The sequence below is a fragment of the Hyla sarda genome, chromosome 1 (genome assembly GCF_029499605.1).
Source record: "Hyla sarda isolate aHylSar1 chromosome 1, aHylSar1.hap1, whole genome shotgun sequence".
NCBI lineage: Eukaryota > Metazoa > Chordata > Amphibia > Anura > Hylidae > Hyla > Hyla sarda.
In genome coordinates this window covers 485160756-485179140 of record NC_079189.1, presented here as the reverse complement: position 1 = coordinate 485179140, position 18385 = coordinate 485160756, and the positions used below count along the sequence as shown (strand labels likewise).

General features: G+C 42.9%; 1 protein-coding gene across 2 annotated transcripts in view; it reads right to left on the bottom strand.

Moving 5' to 3' along the window:
* The window catches only part of CEP120 (centrosomal protein 120), an 87716-nt gene extending 70280 nt beyond the window's left edge, over positions 1 to 17436 (bottom strand). The window contains exons 1-2 of one of the 2 annotated variants that reach the window (XM_056537342.1): positions 17180 to 17436; positions 7462 to 7618 (exon numbers count right to left, since the gene is read on the bottom strand). In XM_056537342.1, the coding sequence (XP_056393317.1) occupies positions 7462 to 7589 (128 nt within the window). In that variant the 5' untranslated portion in view covers positions 7590 to 7618; positions 17180 to 17436. The remainder of the gene's footprint in view (positions 1 to 7461; positions 7619 to 17179) is intronic. The other variant, XM_056537340.1, reaches the window with a different exon arrangement.
* Between the last annotated feature and the right edge of the window lie 949 nt (positions 17437 to 18385).

Sequence of the window (18385 nt, the reverse complement as noted above, 5' to 3'; positions counted from 1 at the left end):
ACGTCCCCTACCATAGACTTGCATTAAGGGGCGGGGCATGACGTCACGATACTCCGGCCCCTGTATCGTGAGTCATCAGCCTAGGAGCAAACTTAGCTCCGTACAGCTGATGACTCAGGGAGCTGCAGGAGAGATCGCAGGGGTTCCCAGCGGCAGGACCACTGCGATCAGACATCTTATCCCCTATCTTTGGATAGGAGATAAGATGTCTAGGGGTGGAGTAGCCCTTTAATAAGGTGTCCCCTCAAAATAACAACACGCCATTAATGTCTAAACCTTGGCAACAAAAATTGAATGCACCCATATTGGGTACAATTAGCCATTTCCCTCCCCTAGGTCATGTGACCCATTAGTGTTACAAGGTCGCAGGTGTAAATAAGGAGCAAGTGTCTTAAATTTGGTGTTATCGCTTCCTCTCTCTCCATGGCACCCCATGGCAAAGAATTCTGAGGATCTGAAAAAAAGAAAGAATTCTTGCTCTACATTAAGATGGCCTAGGCTATAAGAAGACTGCTAAGACCTTAAAACTAAGTTGCAGCATGGTGGACAAGACCATATAGCAGTTTCACAGGACGGGTTTCACTCAGAACAGGCCTTGTGATGTTTGACCAAAGAAAATGAATGAACATGCTCATATCCAAATGCTGCTTTTGGGAAATAGACGTATGAATGCTGCCAGCCTTGCTGCAGAGGTTGAAGGGGTGGGAAGGTCAGCCTGTAAGTGCTCAGACCATACTACACTACACAAGATCAATTTGGCCTGCATGATGTCTGCATATAATCATGACCACTATATTATATATATATATATATATATATATATATATATATATATATATATATATATATATATATATATATATCTCAATGTGTGTGTATGTATGATCCACAAAAACATCCAAACGGCTAAATATATTAACATGAAACTTGGCACACATGTTACTTATATGTCAGCAACAAACATAGGATAGGTGATTTAAAGGGGTATTTCAGGCAAAAACTTTTTTTTATATATCAACTGGCTCCGGAAAGTTAAACAGATTTGTAAATTACTTCTATTAAAAAATCTTAATCATTCCAATAGTTATTACCTTTTGAAGTTTTTTGTCTAACTGCTCAATGATGATGTCACGTCCCGGGAGCTGTGCATGATGGGAAAATATCCCCATAGGAGCTGTACAGCTCCTGGAACGCGAGTCATCAGAAAGCAGTTAGATAGAAAACAGCAACTCAACTTCAGAAGCTAATAACTATTGGAAAGGATTAAGATTTTTTAATAGAAGTAATTTACAAATCTGTTTAACTTTTCGGAGCTAGTTGATATATAAAAAAAGTTTTGGCCTGGAATACCCTTTTAACCCTTACTCACCCCCATTTGCCAGGGGCGGGGTTTATGTTTAAAGTCCCATACAAGTCAATGGGAAATATATGTTACTCCATAACTTCCAAACAGCTGGAGATATTTCGATAATACTTGGTCACGTTACTTATTTGTCAAATAAAAATATAGGATAGTTCATTTAACCCTTAACTACCCCCATTTGTGAGTGTCAGGATTTTTGTTTAAAGTCCCATGCAAATCAACGGGAAATGTATGTTCCCACATAACTTCTGTACGGCTGGAGATATTTCAATACCTGGTGCACATATTACGGGTCGGGATAGGAGGAGGACGGGTTATGAGGACAGGATATAGGGTTGGGATATGACAACAATATATGGGGACGGGATATGAAGTCAAAAGCTTCCTCCAGTTTATTTTCCTCCCCAACAAGGATTAAGCTAGTATCTTATATAAAACACACACACACCCCAATCCTCACCACATAGTAATACGAGAATACATTCGAAAAATTCTTCCCAATGTAACCTATAAATTACCCTATAATGGATGATGCCAATAGACACATCCGGAGAAGAAATGATCGGAATCAAGAGATGAAAGCAGATCTCGGAACATGACTATGATGTACAAGGAACATAGTGTTCCACTTTAATAATTAATCTGAAGGAAAAGTAACAGTACAGTGTGCTCACATAAGTTAGAAAACAACATTAATCAAGGTCCTTGAGCTAAAGCTCCATCAATTCTCAGAAAGGGAATTCTGAAGAGTCTACAACTAGCATCAGACACAATGCTTCCCCAGAAACACTAGTTTGACGTGAGTAAGCACAGTTTGCAGGAATCTATGATCCGCAAACAGTATTTGTTTTTGGGTAATATAGAGTCACCTTGCAATGGCGTCAATACGGTGGTAAGCGGCTGCCTCCCGTTACCACCAGAGAAAAAAAGTGATCGGTGGAAGGTACACGTCATGTGCAGGAACTGCTTCAGAATTTAAAATGGAAGGCAGTGGCTTGCTAGAACCCCCTAGACAAAATAATACCGGATAGAGGATTAAAAAAAAAAAAAAAAAAACTGAGTGAAAATAACTAATTGAATGTACCCAATAAAGCCTGTAGCCTAGGTGCATTTTCTAAGAGCGCATATGGTCCCCAGTGTTTTTCTTTTGTTTAATTATTACCGTTGATCATCTGGACATCAGGAGGACAGCACGGCAGCCACCCTAATCTACTATCGAGCCTTGCTAGGGGGCAACCGCTTCTGGTAATACTACACTAGGAGTGCACTTACCGGTATTTTGTTTTTGTTATTATAAATATTAATCAAGTAAATCAGGTATGCTATACCTGGCAATCTCAAATGGGAAGTGATGCCCTTTCATTACATTCAAGAATATGTATGGTGCATTGGAGAAGCCAAAAAACATCAAAATCCAGTGATTTATTTATTTTATTTAGTTTTTTAACTTTCCACCAGAAGTAAAGAAAGATTAGGATTCAGAACGATAACGTGAAAAGCATCTTTTAGATCTATTGTTGACATGAACATGTCTTTCTCAAAAAGAAATCTTCAATCTACGATATTTTTTATACAGGAAACACTTAGGTTTAAGAACCTGTTTAGGGAGTGTACATTGAGAACAGGTCTTACTGGTCTGTCTGATTCTAGAACAGGGATCCATTTTCCCTGCAACAGCGGCAAATGCAAAACAAAGTTCAGTTTGTGTGACCCAATGGCCTGTACAGATTCTTTTCACAAGACTTGGGAAATTGTTTGGAAGGTACCAGTAAGTGTTCTCTTATCTGGTTGCTGCCCTGTTGTGCCACATCAGAGTCCAGACTGACCGCTGGATGGATTGGTGGTTCCCGAAAAGAAATGTCATGCTTGTCTCTGTGTATCACAGATCTGTCCTTGGACTTTGAATGGGCGACCCTCAGACTGAAAGGGCTTTTTGGTTGAATTTTTAATGTCAATAAGTGACTTTCTGGCCCAATATCTGTCTTTAACAACTCAGGCCCAAATAAGCTGGTTGGGGGAGATTTATCAAAACTTGTCCAGAGGAAAAGTTGCTGAGTTGCCCATAGGAACCAATCATATTGTTTCTTTAATTTTTCAGAGGCCTTTTTAAAAATGAAAGAAGTGATCTGATTGGTTGCTATTGGCATCTCAGCAACTTCTCCCCTGAACAGGTTTTGATAAATCTCCCCCGTTGTCTTTAAATTTCAGAATTCATGTGACTCTGAGCGTGGTCTGCCATACTGGCAGGGGTGAGCCATCGAGCTCATCTATTATTGGTAACATAATGCTGCTTGATGCCTTCAGCGAGGGCACTTTGGAAGAAAGAAAGAGGTTTACATATTGAGAGGAAGCAAGAGTGCCCTCTTGTGTTGCCTTAGTAAGCATACTTAAAGGTCTGACCCCATCCGTGATCTGAATATTTTTTAAAGTTTTGTCGACTATTTCCTTACTGACCGAGGTAACAGTGATGGAAAGAAGAACCATGTCGATATAGGCAACCACCAAAATGCTTGAATGTCAGGAATGCCAATAAAATTTCTAAGTACCAGGTCATTTTCCTAAACAAAAGGTAGAGCAAAAGGCCAATCAGGCAAATTTCTCGATTTTGGGGGAAAAAATAAATAAAAATAATTATTTGGAGATGTACAGCCAGCTAAACCTACTCTAATTATTTGCACCTCCCTCCAGCAGCCTCTTTCAGGGGACAATGTAGAATGAGCTATGGTTTTTGAGTCCCAGTAGACTACAGGTTGGATATCAACAATAATAACAGAGTCAAGGCAAACTTGAGACTTGCCTATTGTCACCTGTGGAGGCAAACGCCCCTTGTTGTGAAGTGGAGGCCAGCGTCTCATGAGTATGAAAGGCAAACTGCTCAATTGATGAATTACTATTGCGAGCATGGTGTGAGGGGCTCAGACATTTCTGAAAATACTCAGTCATTTTATTCAGGGATGTGGAATTTCTATCGCCCGCCGCCCGGGACTAGCAGTTTTGGGCGCCGGGCAGGCGAATTTGTCCGGCACTTAGCCCAGATGAGTGGGCGTGGCTTATTTCTCCCCGTGTAGACCTGCGTCCTCTGCCTTCGCTCCCCGCACGTCTGCACGGGGAGATGTATGCGGCGCTCACAGGGGAGTATGGAGCGGGCTCCGTATTCCTGCCAGCTCCATACTCTGCAGCCCCCGGCTGTTCTCAGTAGCCGGGGGCCGCCGCTAATAGCCAGCATGCAGTAGCCAGGGGGCCGCAGCTGGCTATTAACCCTTTAGATCGCCGCTGTCAAAGCTGACAGCGGCGTCTAAAGGGAGATGTGAACGCTCCCTGGTGGGCTAGTGGGGTGGATCGCCCCCCTGCAGAGTGATCGCAGGGGGGCGATCCACTATAGAGGTAGCCGGAGGACTTACCTCTGCTTCCTCCTGTCCCAGCTCTGTCATTGATAGATCCTGGCTGGACCAGGCTCTATCAATGGATCACAGAGCACACAGATTAATAGAGTTCAATAGAATCTATCCATCTGTCTGAGGAATCTAATGATACCTCCTATAAGTCTAATAAAGTGTAAAAAAAAAAAAAAATTATAATAATAAATAAAAGTTTTAATAAAAGTTTGAAAGACACATTAACCCAGTGGTCTTCAAACTGTGCCCCTCCAGATGTTACAAAACTACAATTCCCAGCATGCCAGGACAGCCGTTGTCCGGGCATGCTGGGAGTTGTAGTTTTGCAACATCTGGAGGGCCACAGTTTGAAGACCGCTGCATTAACCCCTTCCATGTTAAAAGTTCAAATCACCCCCTTTTCCTATATAAAAACATGCAAACATAATAAAAATAAACATATTTGGTATCGCTTCGTGCGTAATTGTACAACCTATTAAAATATAACATTATGTATTCCGTATGGTAAATGTAATAAAAATACCAAACCACAGATTTGAAATTTTTATAATATCCCAGAAAAAAAAAGTTAAAAAGCGATTAAAAAGTCAGATCAATGCCAAAATGGTACCGATACAAAAAACAGATTATGGCGCAAAAAATGAGCCCTCATACAGCCTGGTATGCGGAAAAAAATAAAGCTACAGGGGTTAAAAAATGGCAATTAAAAAAAATTAGAAAAAGTCCAGAATTGGTAAAACATGACGTAAACGATACAAATCTGGTATTACTGTAATCAGGAGGCCTAAAGTATAAAACTAACATGTTACCTCAACCACAAGGTAAATGGCGCAGAAAAGAAAACCACCAAATCTGAAAAATTATCTTTTACTATTTCAATTTCACTTCCCTAAATATATATTTATATATATTTTTGGTTCAGAGAATATGTTATTGAAAAATGAAAAGGTATCATTATAGTAGGTAGTTATGGCTATTATAGGGCGAGGAGGAAAAAACGAGTGCGTAAAAACGAAAATTGGCCCGGACAAGTGGATCGTCATGAGGGACAAGTAGATTTTGCTCCATTTTAGTCCCGTGGACAAGTAGTTTTTTATAAAATTTCCACACCCCTGTTATTATACCTCAAAAATGGTTTACTGCCCCAGCTAACCTGACCTGTGGGTTCTTTTGTAAATTGAGGGGAGTCTCTGACTTAACCAATATGACTGTTTAGTCTGATGTTCTCATCTAAGGATGGAAAGGAGTCTGGAAAGGAAAGCTTGCCTGTTACATTTAGAGGAGGCAGGCTCATCCGCTGCAGGGGATGCCATATTCAGCGATGCTGCCAAAGCAAACGTACTCCTTTATTGGTGCCTTTTTGAATTCTGAAGCAGTTCCCACACGAGCATGGGAGCTGCCTCCATTGGGAGGCAGCAGTCTATATCCTACTGCCGTTGACAGGTAGCTGCCTCCCGAGGAAGTGTCCTGAAAATGTAGTACATAATCTAAAATCTCCCTCATATTTATCTATATATTTGATAGCTTTTTGTCAGTTCCACAGTTCATGTTGTGAACCTTCTGTTCCTGTGGCGAGATCTAAAAAGTAATGAACGTTCTGTACAAGCTCAAGAAACCAGTGTGAGATAAAGACTGCTTACAGTAATGTTATTCCTGCTAAGATAAATAAATATATGTGGCCAGACCCACCAACCAGGGCTCCTATTTATCCTCTCTAGTGGTATCCCTACTTTCTGGAATGATCTCCGATTACTCTACCATATATGAGAAGTTGTAAGAAAGAAAAATCGGTAATTAAGCTTACCGGTAGGAACACTGTAGTGGAAAACAACTTATCCCCTATCCGAAGGATAGGGAATAAGTTATAGATCGCGGGGGTCTGACCACTGGGACCCACCTCGTTCTCGGCAGTCTAAAGAAAGGGGGCGTGTCCGTCCACGCATGATGCGGCAGCCGACAGGCCCCCCCTATGTATCCCAAAGATAAACATGATCTGCAAACCTTGTGGGTCTGAATATTTATGTCCATGAAATATTTTAGTTTTTCATTTTCAATAAATAATCAAAGATTTCTGACATTCTGCTTTTACTTTGTCTTGATGGGATATTGAGTGCAGATTTTTTTTTTTTTTTCGCACAAGACTGCAACGTAACATGAAATGAAAAAGAGAAAGGGTAAGAAAACTTTCCGAAAGCATTTTAACCCCCATAGAGGTTAATGGAAGTCACATAAAAAGCATAGAAGCTCTAGCCTTGCTGATTCCGTAAGACAGCGTAGCAGGTGGTGCTTTGCTGTCTATGCAAATCCCACAAATGTCCATGGGAGTTAAGCAAATTGTAAAAAAGAAAAAAAATATCGGCTTCCTGACCACCTCTGGTGGCAACAAGCAGGTCAGAGTGGGCTGGGGTCCCTAGACCTTGAGAAAGATGCAAGTCCCACCTCTAGGATGAACACCTAGCAAATATGTATGGCATATCCTGTGAAAATGCCATAAATGTCCAATGGGAATACCCCTTTAATAAAAAAGTGATGTCACCACAAATCTACTCAATAGCTCATTACCATGTCTCACCCTGGTTGTGACATTTGCGGCTACATGATTTACTAATAAGTTGTATAATCACAGTGTCTAGATACAGGACATTCAACACAAAAGTAGCGTTCCTTTAAGATGACAACAAGGCGACACCCAAACGGACTTACCTGTGTTGATGAAGTGCTTTCCTATCAAGTTCCCAAGCTAGTTCTGTGGTAAACTGGGGCTGCTCTAGGTGGGGCACTGGATCTGTAGAGAGCTGCTCACCATCAAACTTGGCTTCTACCACAAGCATGTGCCGAGAGCGCTTCGGAAAATAACGCCCTAAAGGAAATCAAAGAAAAAAAAGGGAGCTCAGTACAACATATATGGAAGAAGGCTGAATGAAAAGAAGAAAAAAATAAACCGCTAATAAGACAATAGTTACAGTAGGAACAAACAAGTACTTTTTTAACAATTGTGCAAAAGTGTCCTTATATAGTGTAATATTAGTTTATGAGTAATAGTTCACATAGAATACAAAGTGGCTTAATTCCTTATAGACTGATTTTATTTTTCACCTTCCTCCTGGTGTCCCAAATTTGTTAAAATTGTGGCAACTAAGCCAAATCCCTAAGTATTTCCTGACATCTGTATTTTTTTTGCACTTATTGAACTGGTTATTTATGACACTTATCCTGGAAATACACATTTGGGGAGATTTATCAAAACCTGTGCAGAGGAAAAGTTTCCCATAGCAACCAATCAGATCGCTTCCTTCATTTTTAACAAGGCCTCAATAAAATAAAAGAAGTGATCGTATTGGTTGCTATGGGCAACTTTTCTGTTGCACAGGTTTTGATAAATCTTCCCCATTATATTAGGGGTAGCGGGGAAAAAATGTTTTCAAATTAAATGGTGCCAGAAAGTTAAACAGATCTGTAAATGACGTCTATTTAAAGAGTCCTTGCAGTACTTATCAGCAGTTAGAGACCGTGCTCCCTGCAGCCACCTCTGTCCATGTCAGGAACTGTCCAGAACAGAAGAGGTTTGCTATAAGGATTTGTTGTCAGTGAGCACTGTGTGTGACTGTAAAAACTAGAGGATTTCTTATATAGTATATAGCAGCTGGTAAGAACTTGGAAGGCCTCTTTAAATAGACATCATTTTCAAATCTCGACAAGTCCCAGGCGCCAGGTTGCCATGGCTACTAAAAATGTCTAGGTTGTAAGCCCTTTTCAGTAGAAGTTGTCCATCTTTATTATTTATTTTTAAAAAATCAGTGCACTGTTGTGACAAGAGCAGCAGATGTCAGATGACCCCCCCCCCCCCCCAGCCAATTAGCAGCCTCGGCAGTCACGTTTCTTAGGAGTATGGAACTTGACCACCAAGGCTGCTGATTGGCTGTGGTTCATTAGCAATGGACCATTGCTAATGCTAATATATTGTTATTATAATAATTTTATCCTTTAATCATTTGCTCATTACAAGTAAATGTTTTCATCAGGATTCTTATCACAGTATACAAATATTGGGGGAGATTTATCAAAAGCTGTGCAGAGGAAATGTAGACCAGTTGCCCATAGCAACCAAACAGATTGCTTCTTCTGATTGGTTGCTATGGGCAACTGGTTAACTTTTCCTCTCTACAGGTTTTAATAAATGGCCCTCATTGACCCCAAGCACTAACTATGAAAGATTTTGTATATATTGCAAGGGGGGGTGGGGGTGTCCTGGGAGGGTGAGATCCACTGTAGCGGTGGCTGGAGGGCTTACCTCTCCTTCCATGGCTGCTGTGGATCTGTATTTGATTGAGCCTGCCTGGAGGAGACTCAAATTAATGAGCGCAGATCAAAGGAGTTCCAAAGAACTGCATTGATCTGTATGAGTAATCTAATGATTCCTTCTTAAACTTCCCTGAGGGGACTAATAATGTGTTAAAAAAAATAAAAAATAAAAGTTTAATAAATAAGTTTAAAAAACACACATTAACTCCTTTTATATTAAAAGTTCACATCAATCCCCTTTTTTCATAAAAATGTTGGTATTGGTGCATGCGTAATTGTTTGAACTATTAGAATATAACATTATATATCCCATATGGTCAATTGCGTAACATAAAAAAATGACAAGCCCCAGAATTGGGTTGTTTTTTCCTAACTTCATATCCCAGAAAAAAAGTTTGTAAAAAGGAATCAAACAGAGCAATCAATACCAAAATGCTACCAATACAAAACAGCAGATTACGGCGCAAAAAATTTTGCCATCATAACGCCCAGTATATGGGAAAATAAAAATGTTGCAGGGGTTTAGAAACTAAAAAAAAAATATTAAAAGTTTTTAGAATTGTTTTCAAATTAATAAAACATTATGGAAATGAAACACATTTGTTATTGCTGTAATCAGGCCAACCTAAAGTATCAAAATAACATAAGTTTGACCACAAGGTGAATGATGTAAAAAAGAAAAAACCCAAATTTGCTAAATTTAATTTTTTTCCCCAAATTTTTAACTCACAAATTATTTTTATTTTTCTTTGGGAGCATAAGTTATGGAGGGAAAAAAATTAAAGTGCAAAAATGTTATGAACTAAAAAAAAACAAAAAAACTTCTTTACATACATCAGACAGGAGAGAGAGAGCACAGAGGGAGTGCCCATCAGACAGGAGAGAGAGAGCACAGAGGGAGTGCCCATCAGACAGGAGAGAGAGAGCACAGAGGGAGTGCCCATCAGACAGGAGAGAGAGAGAGCACAGAGGGAGTGCCCATCAGACAGGAGAGAGAGAGAGCACAGAGGGAGTGCCCATCAGACAGGAGAGAGAGAGCACAGAGGGAGTGCCTATCAGACAGGAGAGAGAGTGCACAGAGGGAGTGCCTATCAGACAGGAGAGAGCCCAGAGGGAGTGCCTATCAAACAGGAGAGAGCCCAGAGGGAGTGCCATCAGACAGGAGAGAGAAAGCACAGAGGGAGTGCCCATCAGGCAGGAGAGAGAAAGCACAGAGGGAGTGCCCATCAAACAGGAGAGAGAAAGCACAGAGGGAGTGCCCATCAAACAGGAGAGAGAAAGCACAGAGGGAGTGCCCATCAAACAGGAGAGAGAGAGAGCACAGAGGGAGTGCCCATCAGACAGGAGAGAGAGAGCACAGAGGGAGTGCCCATCAGACAGGAGAGAGAGAGCACAGAGGGAGTGCCCATCAGGCAGGAGAGAGAAAGCACAGAGGGAGTGCCCATCAGGCAGGAGAGAGAGAGCACAGAGGGAGTGCCCATCAGACAGGAGAGAGAGTGCACAGAGGGAGTGCCTATCAGACAGGAGAGAGCCCAGAGGGAGTGCCTATCAAACAGGAGAGAGCCCAGAGGGAGTGCCATCAGACAGGAGAGAGCACAGGAGTGCCATCAGACAGGAGAGAGCACAGAGGAGTGCCATCAGACAGGAGAGAGCACAGAGGAGTGCCATCAGACAGGAGAGAGCACAGAGGAGTGCCATCAGACAGGAGAGAGCACAGAGGAGTGCCATCAGACAGGAAAGAGCACAGAGGAGTGCCATCAGACAGGAGAGAGCACAGAGGAGTGCCATCAGACAGGAGAGAGCACAGGGGAGTGCTATCAGACAGGAGAGAGCACAGGGGAGTGCTAGCCCACCCTCACTTACTGGACTTTGTCCATGCCTATACTTCAGCTTGGACAAAGCCATGATTTCTATAAAAAGGAAATACAATTTTCTTATGAAGTATATTAGAAAGGTTTTGCCAAGATGTACAACATATAAAAAGTTTTTGTATCTGACAGTGCCCATTTAAGTGGAACAACCAACATCTTAGGAAAGAAAAACATAAAAAGCTAGACTTTGCACAGAATCCTTACAACTATTTTTTGCCGTTTAACCAAATGCTTACGCATCCTAAAAGACTTCTCAGCTGACAAATAATTGTTCCAACGGATTAATCTCGTAACACTGAAACCCTAAACCTTCACACCAGCCCATATGGCCAGGAGGTGTTCATATCAACGGATAAAACAATATAAGTTACAGAACAGTCATGTGTATTTCTTGTTTGGTTACAAAGCCAAAATATTAACATAGCATAGTTCAACAATAAGTGAAGTACCGGTATATTCAAAAAGGGTATTTAACAAAATGCAGGCAGATATGCCATAGAAAAGTGATCAATGAGACAACGGCTTCCAGCCCAGGGCAGCCCACTTAACAGCTGATCAGCTTATTCTGAGGATAGGTCATTAACAGTTTGTTTTGTTTTGTTTTTTATGGAAAACCCATTTAAGCTATGTAATATAAAACAATTACTTAATAACAACACACAAGACTCAAGGCTTAATAAAAAGGAGTTTTCCAGGAATTTAAAGGGGCAGCAGGCAGATTTATTAAGACAGGCAAATTATACTCCAGTCTTAAAGGGGTACTCCGGTGGGGGGAAAAAAGGTCTTCAAATTAAAGGGGTATTCAAAGAAAAAAAACTTTTCTTTATATATCAACTGGCTCCAGAAAGTTAAACAGATTTGTAAATTACTTCTATTAAAAAATCTTAATCCTTTCAATAATTATCAACTGCTGAAGTTGAGTTGTTGTTTTCTGTCTGGCAACAGTGTGCAGTTACCGAGACAAGCAGAGATGTCAGCAGAGAGCAGAGTAGAAGAGGTTTGCTATGGGGATTTGCTTCTAAACTGGGCGGTTCCCGAGACAGGTGTCATCAGAGAGCACTTAGACAGAAAAAAACAGCTCAACTTCAGAAGCTCATAAGTACTGAAAGGATTAAGATTTTTTAATAGAAGTAATTTACAAATCTGTTTAACTTGCCAGAAGTCATCCTACTCACCATCCTTCCTGCTCACATTCCCAAGCACACGGCCAAACTAATATCGTTTCTGTTGCTTGCGGCCAGAACGGTAATTCCAAGACTTTGGAAATCACAACTTCCCCCATCCATTACCTCTTGGCTCCAAGAATCCTCCCATCTACACAGGATGGAAGAATTGCTAGCCGACTCCAAAAATCAGATAGACAAATACAACACCGTCTGGCACCCTTGGACACATTTTACATCCTCTAGGGACTATACGTCCATGCATCTTTCACTCGGAAACATATGTCCCCCAAGCCCTACAGCACGCCCGGTTTCCGGTGCTCCCTCTACCTAAACAGCCCATTTTTCACAAATAGCCACCATGCCTCATTGCTTTGCCATGTTGTTCTGAAACCCTCCTGACCCGCTGGGTAAGTCTAACAACCTCTTTCTTACGAACCTAGTAGTCTTCCTCGTTCCCATTCCCTTCTGTCCCTTTGGAACCCTTTCCTGTCTCTTCTTCCTCCTTCTTTCTGTCCTCATCTCCTCTTCTTCCCATACGTTGCTTACACCAACCACATTGTTGTTGATTGTACCTACCCTGATCACATAGAAGCTTGGACCATGTACCTTGAGTTGACTAGTTGATGTTTGAATTGTCATGTCTTTAACTATTCACTTTAATGTATACAACATCCTGTCTTGTTACTGAATACCTGACTTTATATAGTGATGGTACGCATCATATGTGTGTACCCTATCGACAACCGCGTTTCCTACGATGCCTGTTTATTGATGGTGTTTTTGTAATTTACTTGAACTTTGTACTTTTAATAAAACGTTAATGTAAAAAAAAAAAAAAAAAAATCTGTTTTACTTTCTGGAGCCAGTTGATATATAAAAAAAAAGTTTTTTCCTGGATAACCCCTTTAACTGGTGACAGAAAGTTATACAGATTTGTAAATTACTATATAAAAATCTTAATCCTTCCAGTACTTATCAGCTACTGTATACTCCAGAGAAAGTTGTGTAGTTTTTTCCAGTCTGACAACAGTGCTCTCTGCTGACACCTCTGTCTGGGGATTTGCTAAAGCTTTGGACAATCTGACACAGACAGAGGTGAAAGCAGAGAGCCCTGTGGTCAGACTGAAAAGAACTTCCTTGGGACCATACAGCAGCGGATAAGTACACAAAGGGTTAGAGGGGTACTCCGGCGCTTAGACATCTTATCCCGTATCTAAAGGATAGGGGATAAGATGCCTGATCGCGGGGGTCCCACCGCTGTGGACCCCCGTGATCTTGCACGCAGCACCCCGTTTGTAATCAGTCCCCGGAGCATGTTCGCTCCGGGTCTGATTACTGGCAATTACGGGGGCCGGAGCATTGTGATGTCACGGCCCCACCCCCGTGTGATGTCACACTCCGCCCCCTCAATGCAAGCCTATGGGAGGGGGCGTGACAGAATGTGTTTATGATGCACAATTGTATCTGATTGTAATGGCGTGTTACCCGGTACAGCTTACGGGCTGAGGATAAAAACATTTACAGGATAAATGAGAGATAAAACTACAAAGGATCACACGGTAATAACATGTACAGCGGATGTGCGGACTAACACATATGAGTCGGCTCTTGTTTTCTGCGCTTTCAAAGAATGAGCTGGGACAACCATGTAGGGAATTACATATTCATATTTATATTTACTCAGGACTGAAGTGTGGAGATCTAGCGCAGATTTTTACTACCATATTAAAGTTATTGAGGAAATGTTGCAGCATTTCTGTTTTGTGTGAACATACGCTAAAAATAAAAACTGACCTCAGGGTATCGCATGTGCCTGATAGCTTCCATATTGTAGATGCAATTCCTGGCCTGACCGCGTCTTTAAAGGGGTACTCCGGTGGAAAACTTTTTAAAATCAACTGGTGCCAGAAAGTTAAACAGATTTGTAAATTACTTCTATTTAAAAATCTTAATCCTTCCAGTACTTAGCTGCTGTATGCTCCACAGGAACTTCTTTTCTTTTTAAATTGTTTTTCTGTCTGACCACTGTGCTCTCTGCTGACACCTCTGTCCAGGTCAGGAACAATTCCTCATAGCAAACCTCTCCTGCTCCGTACAGTTCCTGACATGGACAGAGGTGTCAGCAGAGAGATAAGTAATGGATGAATTAAGATTTTTTAAATAGAAGTAATTTACAAATCTGTTTCACTTTCAGGCACCAGTTGATTTGAATAAAATAAAAAAAATAAAATGATTTTCCACTGGAGTACCCCTTTAAAGAGCTGAACTGACAGCTGTCAAGCCAGGATGTAACAGATGCATAAATGTATGTGATACCTGCACCAAATCTGATGCTTGTGCACTCAACCTGTTGGTTCTAGCAAAAAAAAAAAAAAAGTAATTTGTTAATTTTATGTTAACCTTTGGACTGGATTATGTTACCCTTTCCATTTACAAAAGTGAGCAGGGCTTCACATAACAGGGGATGGGGCATTCACATAACTATAGTTTTTTCTGGTAAATGACTAAAAATGATAGTGGAAATTCCGCTCTCTCAGGATCTCTTCTATACATAGCAATAGCTAAGCCCTAGTCCCACTTCTTGTAATTTGTCCTGATCTGGCTGTTTGGACTCATTTACAAGACAGAATCTCTGAGCAGAACCCAGCGTATAAATGCAGCGGAAATTCCAGGGCAGCAGCTCCCCGTTGTTGTCAATGAAATTCGGCTGCACCATGGAAATTTAAATCTCGGATTCGGCAGCAATTCTATCAGTGGAATCCTCTCGGAAATGCATTGCCGTCTATGGAGGCTGAACACATTTAGCAAAACCTGTCCAGAGGAAAAGTTGCTGAGTTGCCTGTTACAACCAATCAGATTGTTGCTTTCATTTTGCAGAGGCCTTGTCATAAATGAAAGAAGCGATCTGATTGGTTGCTATGGGCAACTCAGTAACTTTTCCTTTGGACAGGTTTTGGTACATCTTCCCCAATGTCCCTCCCGGATTTTTTCATGTGAATATTGTGCCCCTGACACCAGTAGAGAAGACTAGCGTACAAGACTTAACAGCTGTTTTGCTTGGGGTAAGGAATCAGTTTTCTTAAATGAAGAATTACATAGACTACCACATGGAGCCGCATTTCCCAACCAGCATACCAAGACAGTCTTTGCTGGGAATTGTAGTTTTGCAACAGCTGGAGGCACACTGATTAAGAAACACAGACATGGTGGGGGGAGTTGTGTCAAATGATAACGACCATAACACTTAAGCAGCGTATTTCCTGCTTCACACAATTTGGTGCGTAGCGGGAAACGCGCTGCATATTCTCCAATCAGAATACACACAGGGGTACTCAGCAGCACCCCTGTGAGCAGTGAGGTTTGATGCTGGGCCGTGCATCACAATCACGTTGACACAAGACCCCGCCTCCAGGTCTCACTAAACATACAGGACTGCTGGCGGGTAGCACTGTGTGTATGCTGATTGAAGAATATGGGGGGAGATTTATCAAAACCTGTGCAGAGGAAGAATGGTGCAGTTGCCCATAGCAACCAATCAGATTGCTTCTTTCATTTTCCACAGGCCTCTTTAGAGGCCTGTGGAAAATGAAAGAAGCAATCTGACTGGTTGCTATGGGCAACTGCACCACTCTTCCTCTGCACAGGTTTTGATAAATCTCCCCCATGGAGCGTATTTCCCGCTACGCAGCAGATTTTGTGCAGTGTAAAATACGTTGCGTAAGCGCTACATGGGACCATACCCAAAAAGCAAAAGTCCAAAGCTCCAGCGTGGAGGGACAGATGTGGTACGAGTGCCTTAAAGGGGTACTCCGGTGGAAAACTTTTTTTTTTCTTTTTTTTAAATCAACTGGTGCCAGAAAGTTAGGCAAATTTGTAAATTACTTCTATTAAAAAAAAAATTATAATAATTGTAATCCTTCCAGTACTTATTAGCTGCTGCATACTGCAGAGGAAATTATTTTTTCTTTTTGGAACACAGAGCTCTCTGCTGAAATAACAAGCACAGTGCTCTCTGCTGACATCTCTGTCCATTTTAAGAATTGTCCAGAGTAGGAGAAAATCCCCATAGCGAACATATGCTGCTCTGGACAGTTCCTAAAATGAAAAAATACAGGTACAGTGGCGCGCCCCCCCCCCCCCGTCACATACAGGTACAGTGGCGCGCCCCCCCGTCACATACAGGTACAGTGGCGCGCCCCCCCGTCACATACAGGTACAGTGGCGCGCCCCCCCCCGTCACATACAGGTACAGTGACGCCCCCCCCCCCCCCGTCACATACAGGTACAGTGGCGCCCCCCCCGTCACATACAGGTACAGTGGCGCCCCCCCCGTCACATACAGGTACAGTGGCGCCCCCCCCGTCACATACAGGTACAGTGGCGCGCCCCCCCGTCACATACAGGTACAGTGGCGCGCCCCCCCCCCCCGTCACATACAGGTACAGTGGCGCGCCCCCCCCCCGTCACATACAGGTACAGTGGCGCGCCCCCCCCCCCCCCCGTCACATACAGGTACAGTGGCGCGCCCCCCCCCCGTCACATACAGGTACAGTGGCGCCCCCCCCCCCCCCGTCACATACAGGTACAGTGGCGCCCCCCCCCCCCGTCACATACAGGTACAGTGGCGCCCCCCCCCCCCCGTCACATACAGGTACAGTGCCCCCCCCCCCCCCCCGTCACATACAGGTACAGTGCCCCCCCCCCCCCCTATCACATACAGGTACAGTGCCCCCCCCCCCCCCCTATCACATACAGGTACAGTGCCCCCCCCCCCTATCACATACAGGTACAGTGCCCCCCCCTATCACATACAGGTACAGTGCCCCCCCCCCCCTATCACATACAGGTACAGTGCCCCCCCCCCCCCCCCCCATCACATACAGGTACAGTGGCGCCCATCACAGCTGTCAGGAGCACTGTCATATGTCTATAGGTGACAAGGTTTGACTATAAATCAAAGCAGCTACCTGACTTGTCCCTCTGGTACCTGTAGTTCCCCAGATCTGCTGTTATCCAACACCTGCACATAGGTTCACTAAGGTTAAATATCAAGAAACGTAATGCACATAGACGCATCAGCACCTGCCTTCTAGGATGGACACCACGATGAGCAGCTGGTCCGTCTTGTAGCCCATGTCTGTGCGGGTATTAGGGAGCACAGGCCGCCGCTGTCACTGCCCGGTTGTCCCGTCCGCCGCCGATACAGAAGCCTTTGCCGCTTTCCCCAACATACAAACACAGCACGTCCCTCCTCCTGACTACCAACTACTTCCTCCTGGCAACCAAGAGCCGACCAATCACAGGAGCCGGCGGGTGAGTGAGAGGGAAGAGCTAGCAGCTAACCGACCACATTGAGGAACGCGCAGGCGCATCGGGAACATTTCAGTCACGTGATTGTAATAACGGAGACATGTTTAGTGTGGGCAAGGGGATAAGTAGAAGTCTATCTTTTCCGCAAATAATATTTATTATAAGAGTGCAGAATATGAGGACCTTATGTATACCGAGGGACAAAGGACTTTTATATGAAATAAGGAGCAAGACAAAGAATAACTGCAGAATTCATGCAGCAGATTTGATAGACATGTCTATGGTCCATTCAACTCAGTGACTGTACATGGATATGGCTGCAACAACAAACATACCCTAATAAAAAGGGTTGTCCTATGATCTAAACTTATAAGGTGGTCAAACACAACCAATGAGTTCTCTGGGAACCTTCTATATTATCTGTAGTGGCCGCAAAACCTCACTAACAAGTTGAAAGGCAACTAAAGATGTAGTACAATGCCACCATATACAGCAATAGTCTCCAAACTGTGGACTGTTGCAAAACTACAACTCCCAGCATGCCCGAACAGCCAACAGCTGTTCGGGTATGCTGCGAGTTGTAGTTTTGCAACAGCTGGAGGCACACAGTTTGGAGACCATTGATTAACAGTAATCGCATAGTGACTGTCTACCCTGATGTCAAACTAACCTGAACAGTGATGCATAGTGACTGTCAAACTAACCTGATCAGCTTTTACGAGGAGGTGAGCTCCAGACTGGACCAGGGGTAATCGCTGGATGTCGTATATCTGAATTTTTCCAAAGCGTTTGATACGGTTCCATACGGTGCATAAAATGAGAAGGATGGGGCTGGGGGAGAATGTGTGTAAGTGGGTAAGTAACTGGCTCAGTTTTAGGAAACAGAGGGTGGTTATTAATGGTACTTATTCTGATTGGGTGACTGTAACTAGTGGGGTACCTCAGGGGTCAGTATTGGGTCCTGTCCTATTTAATATA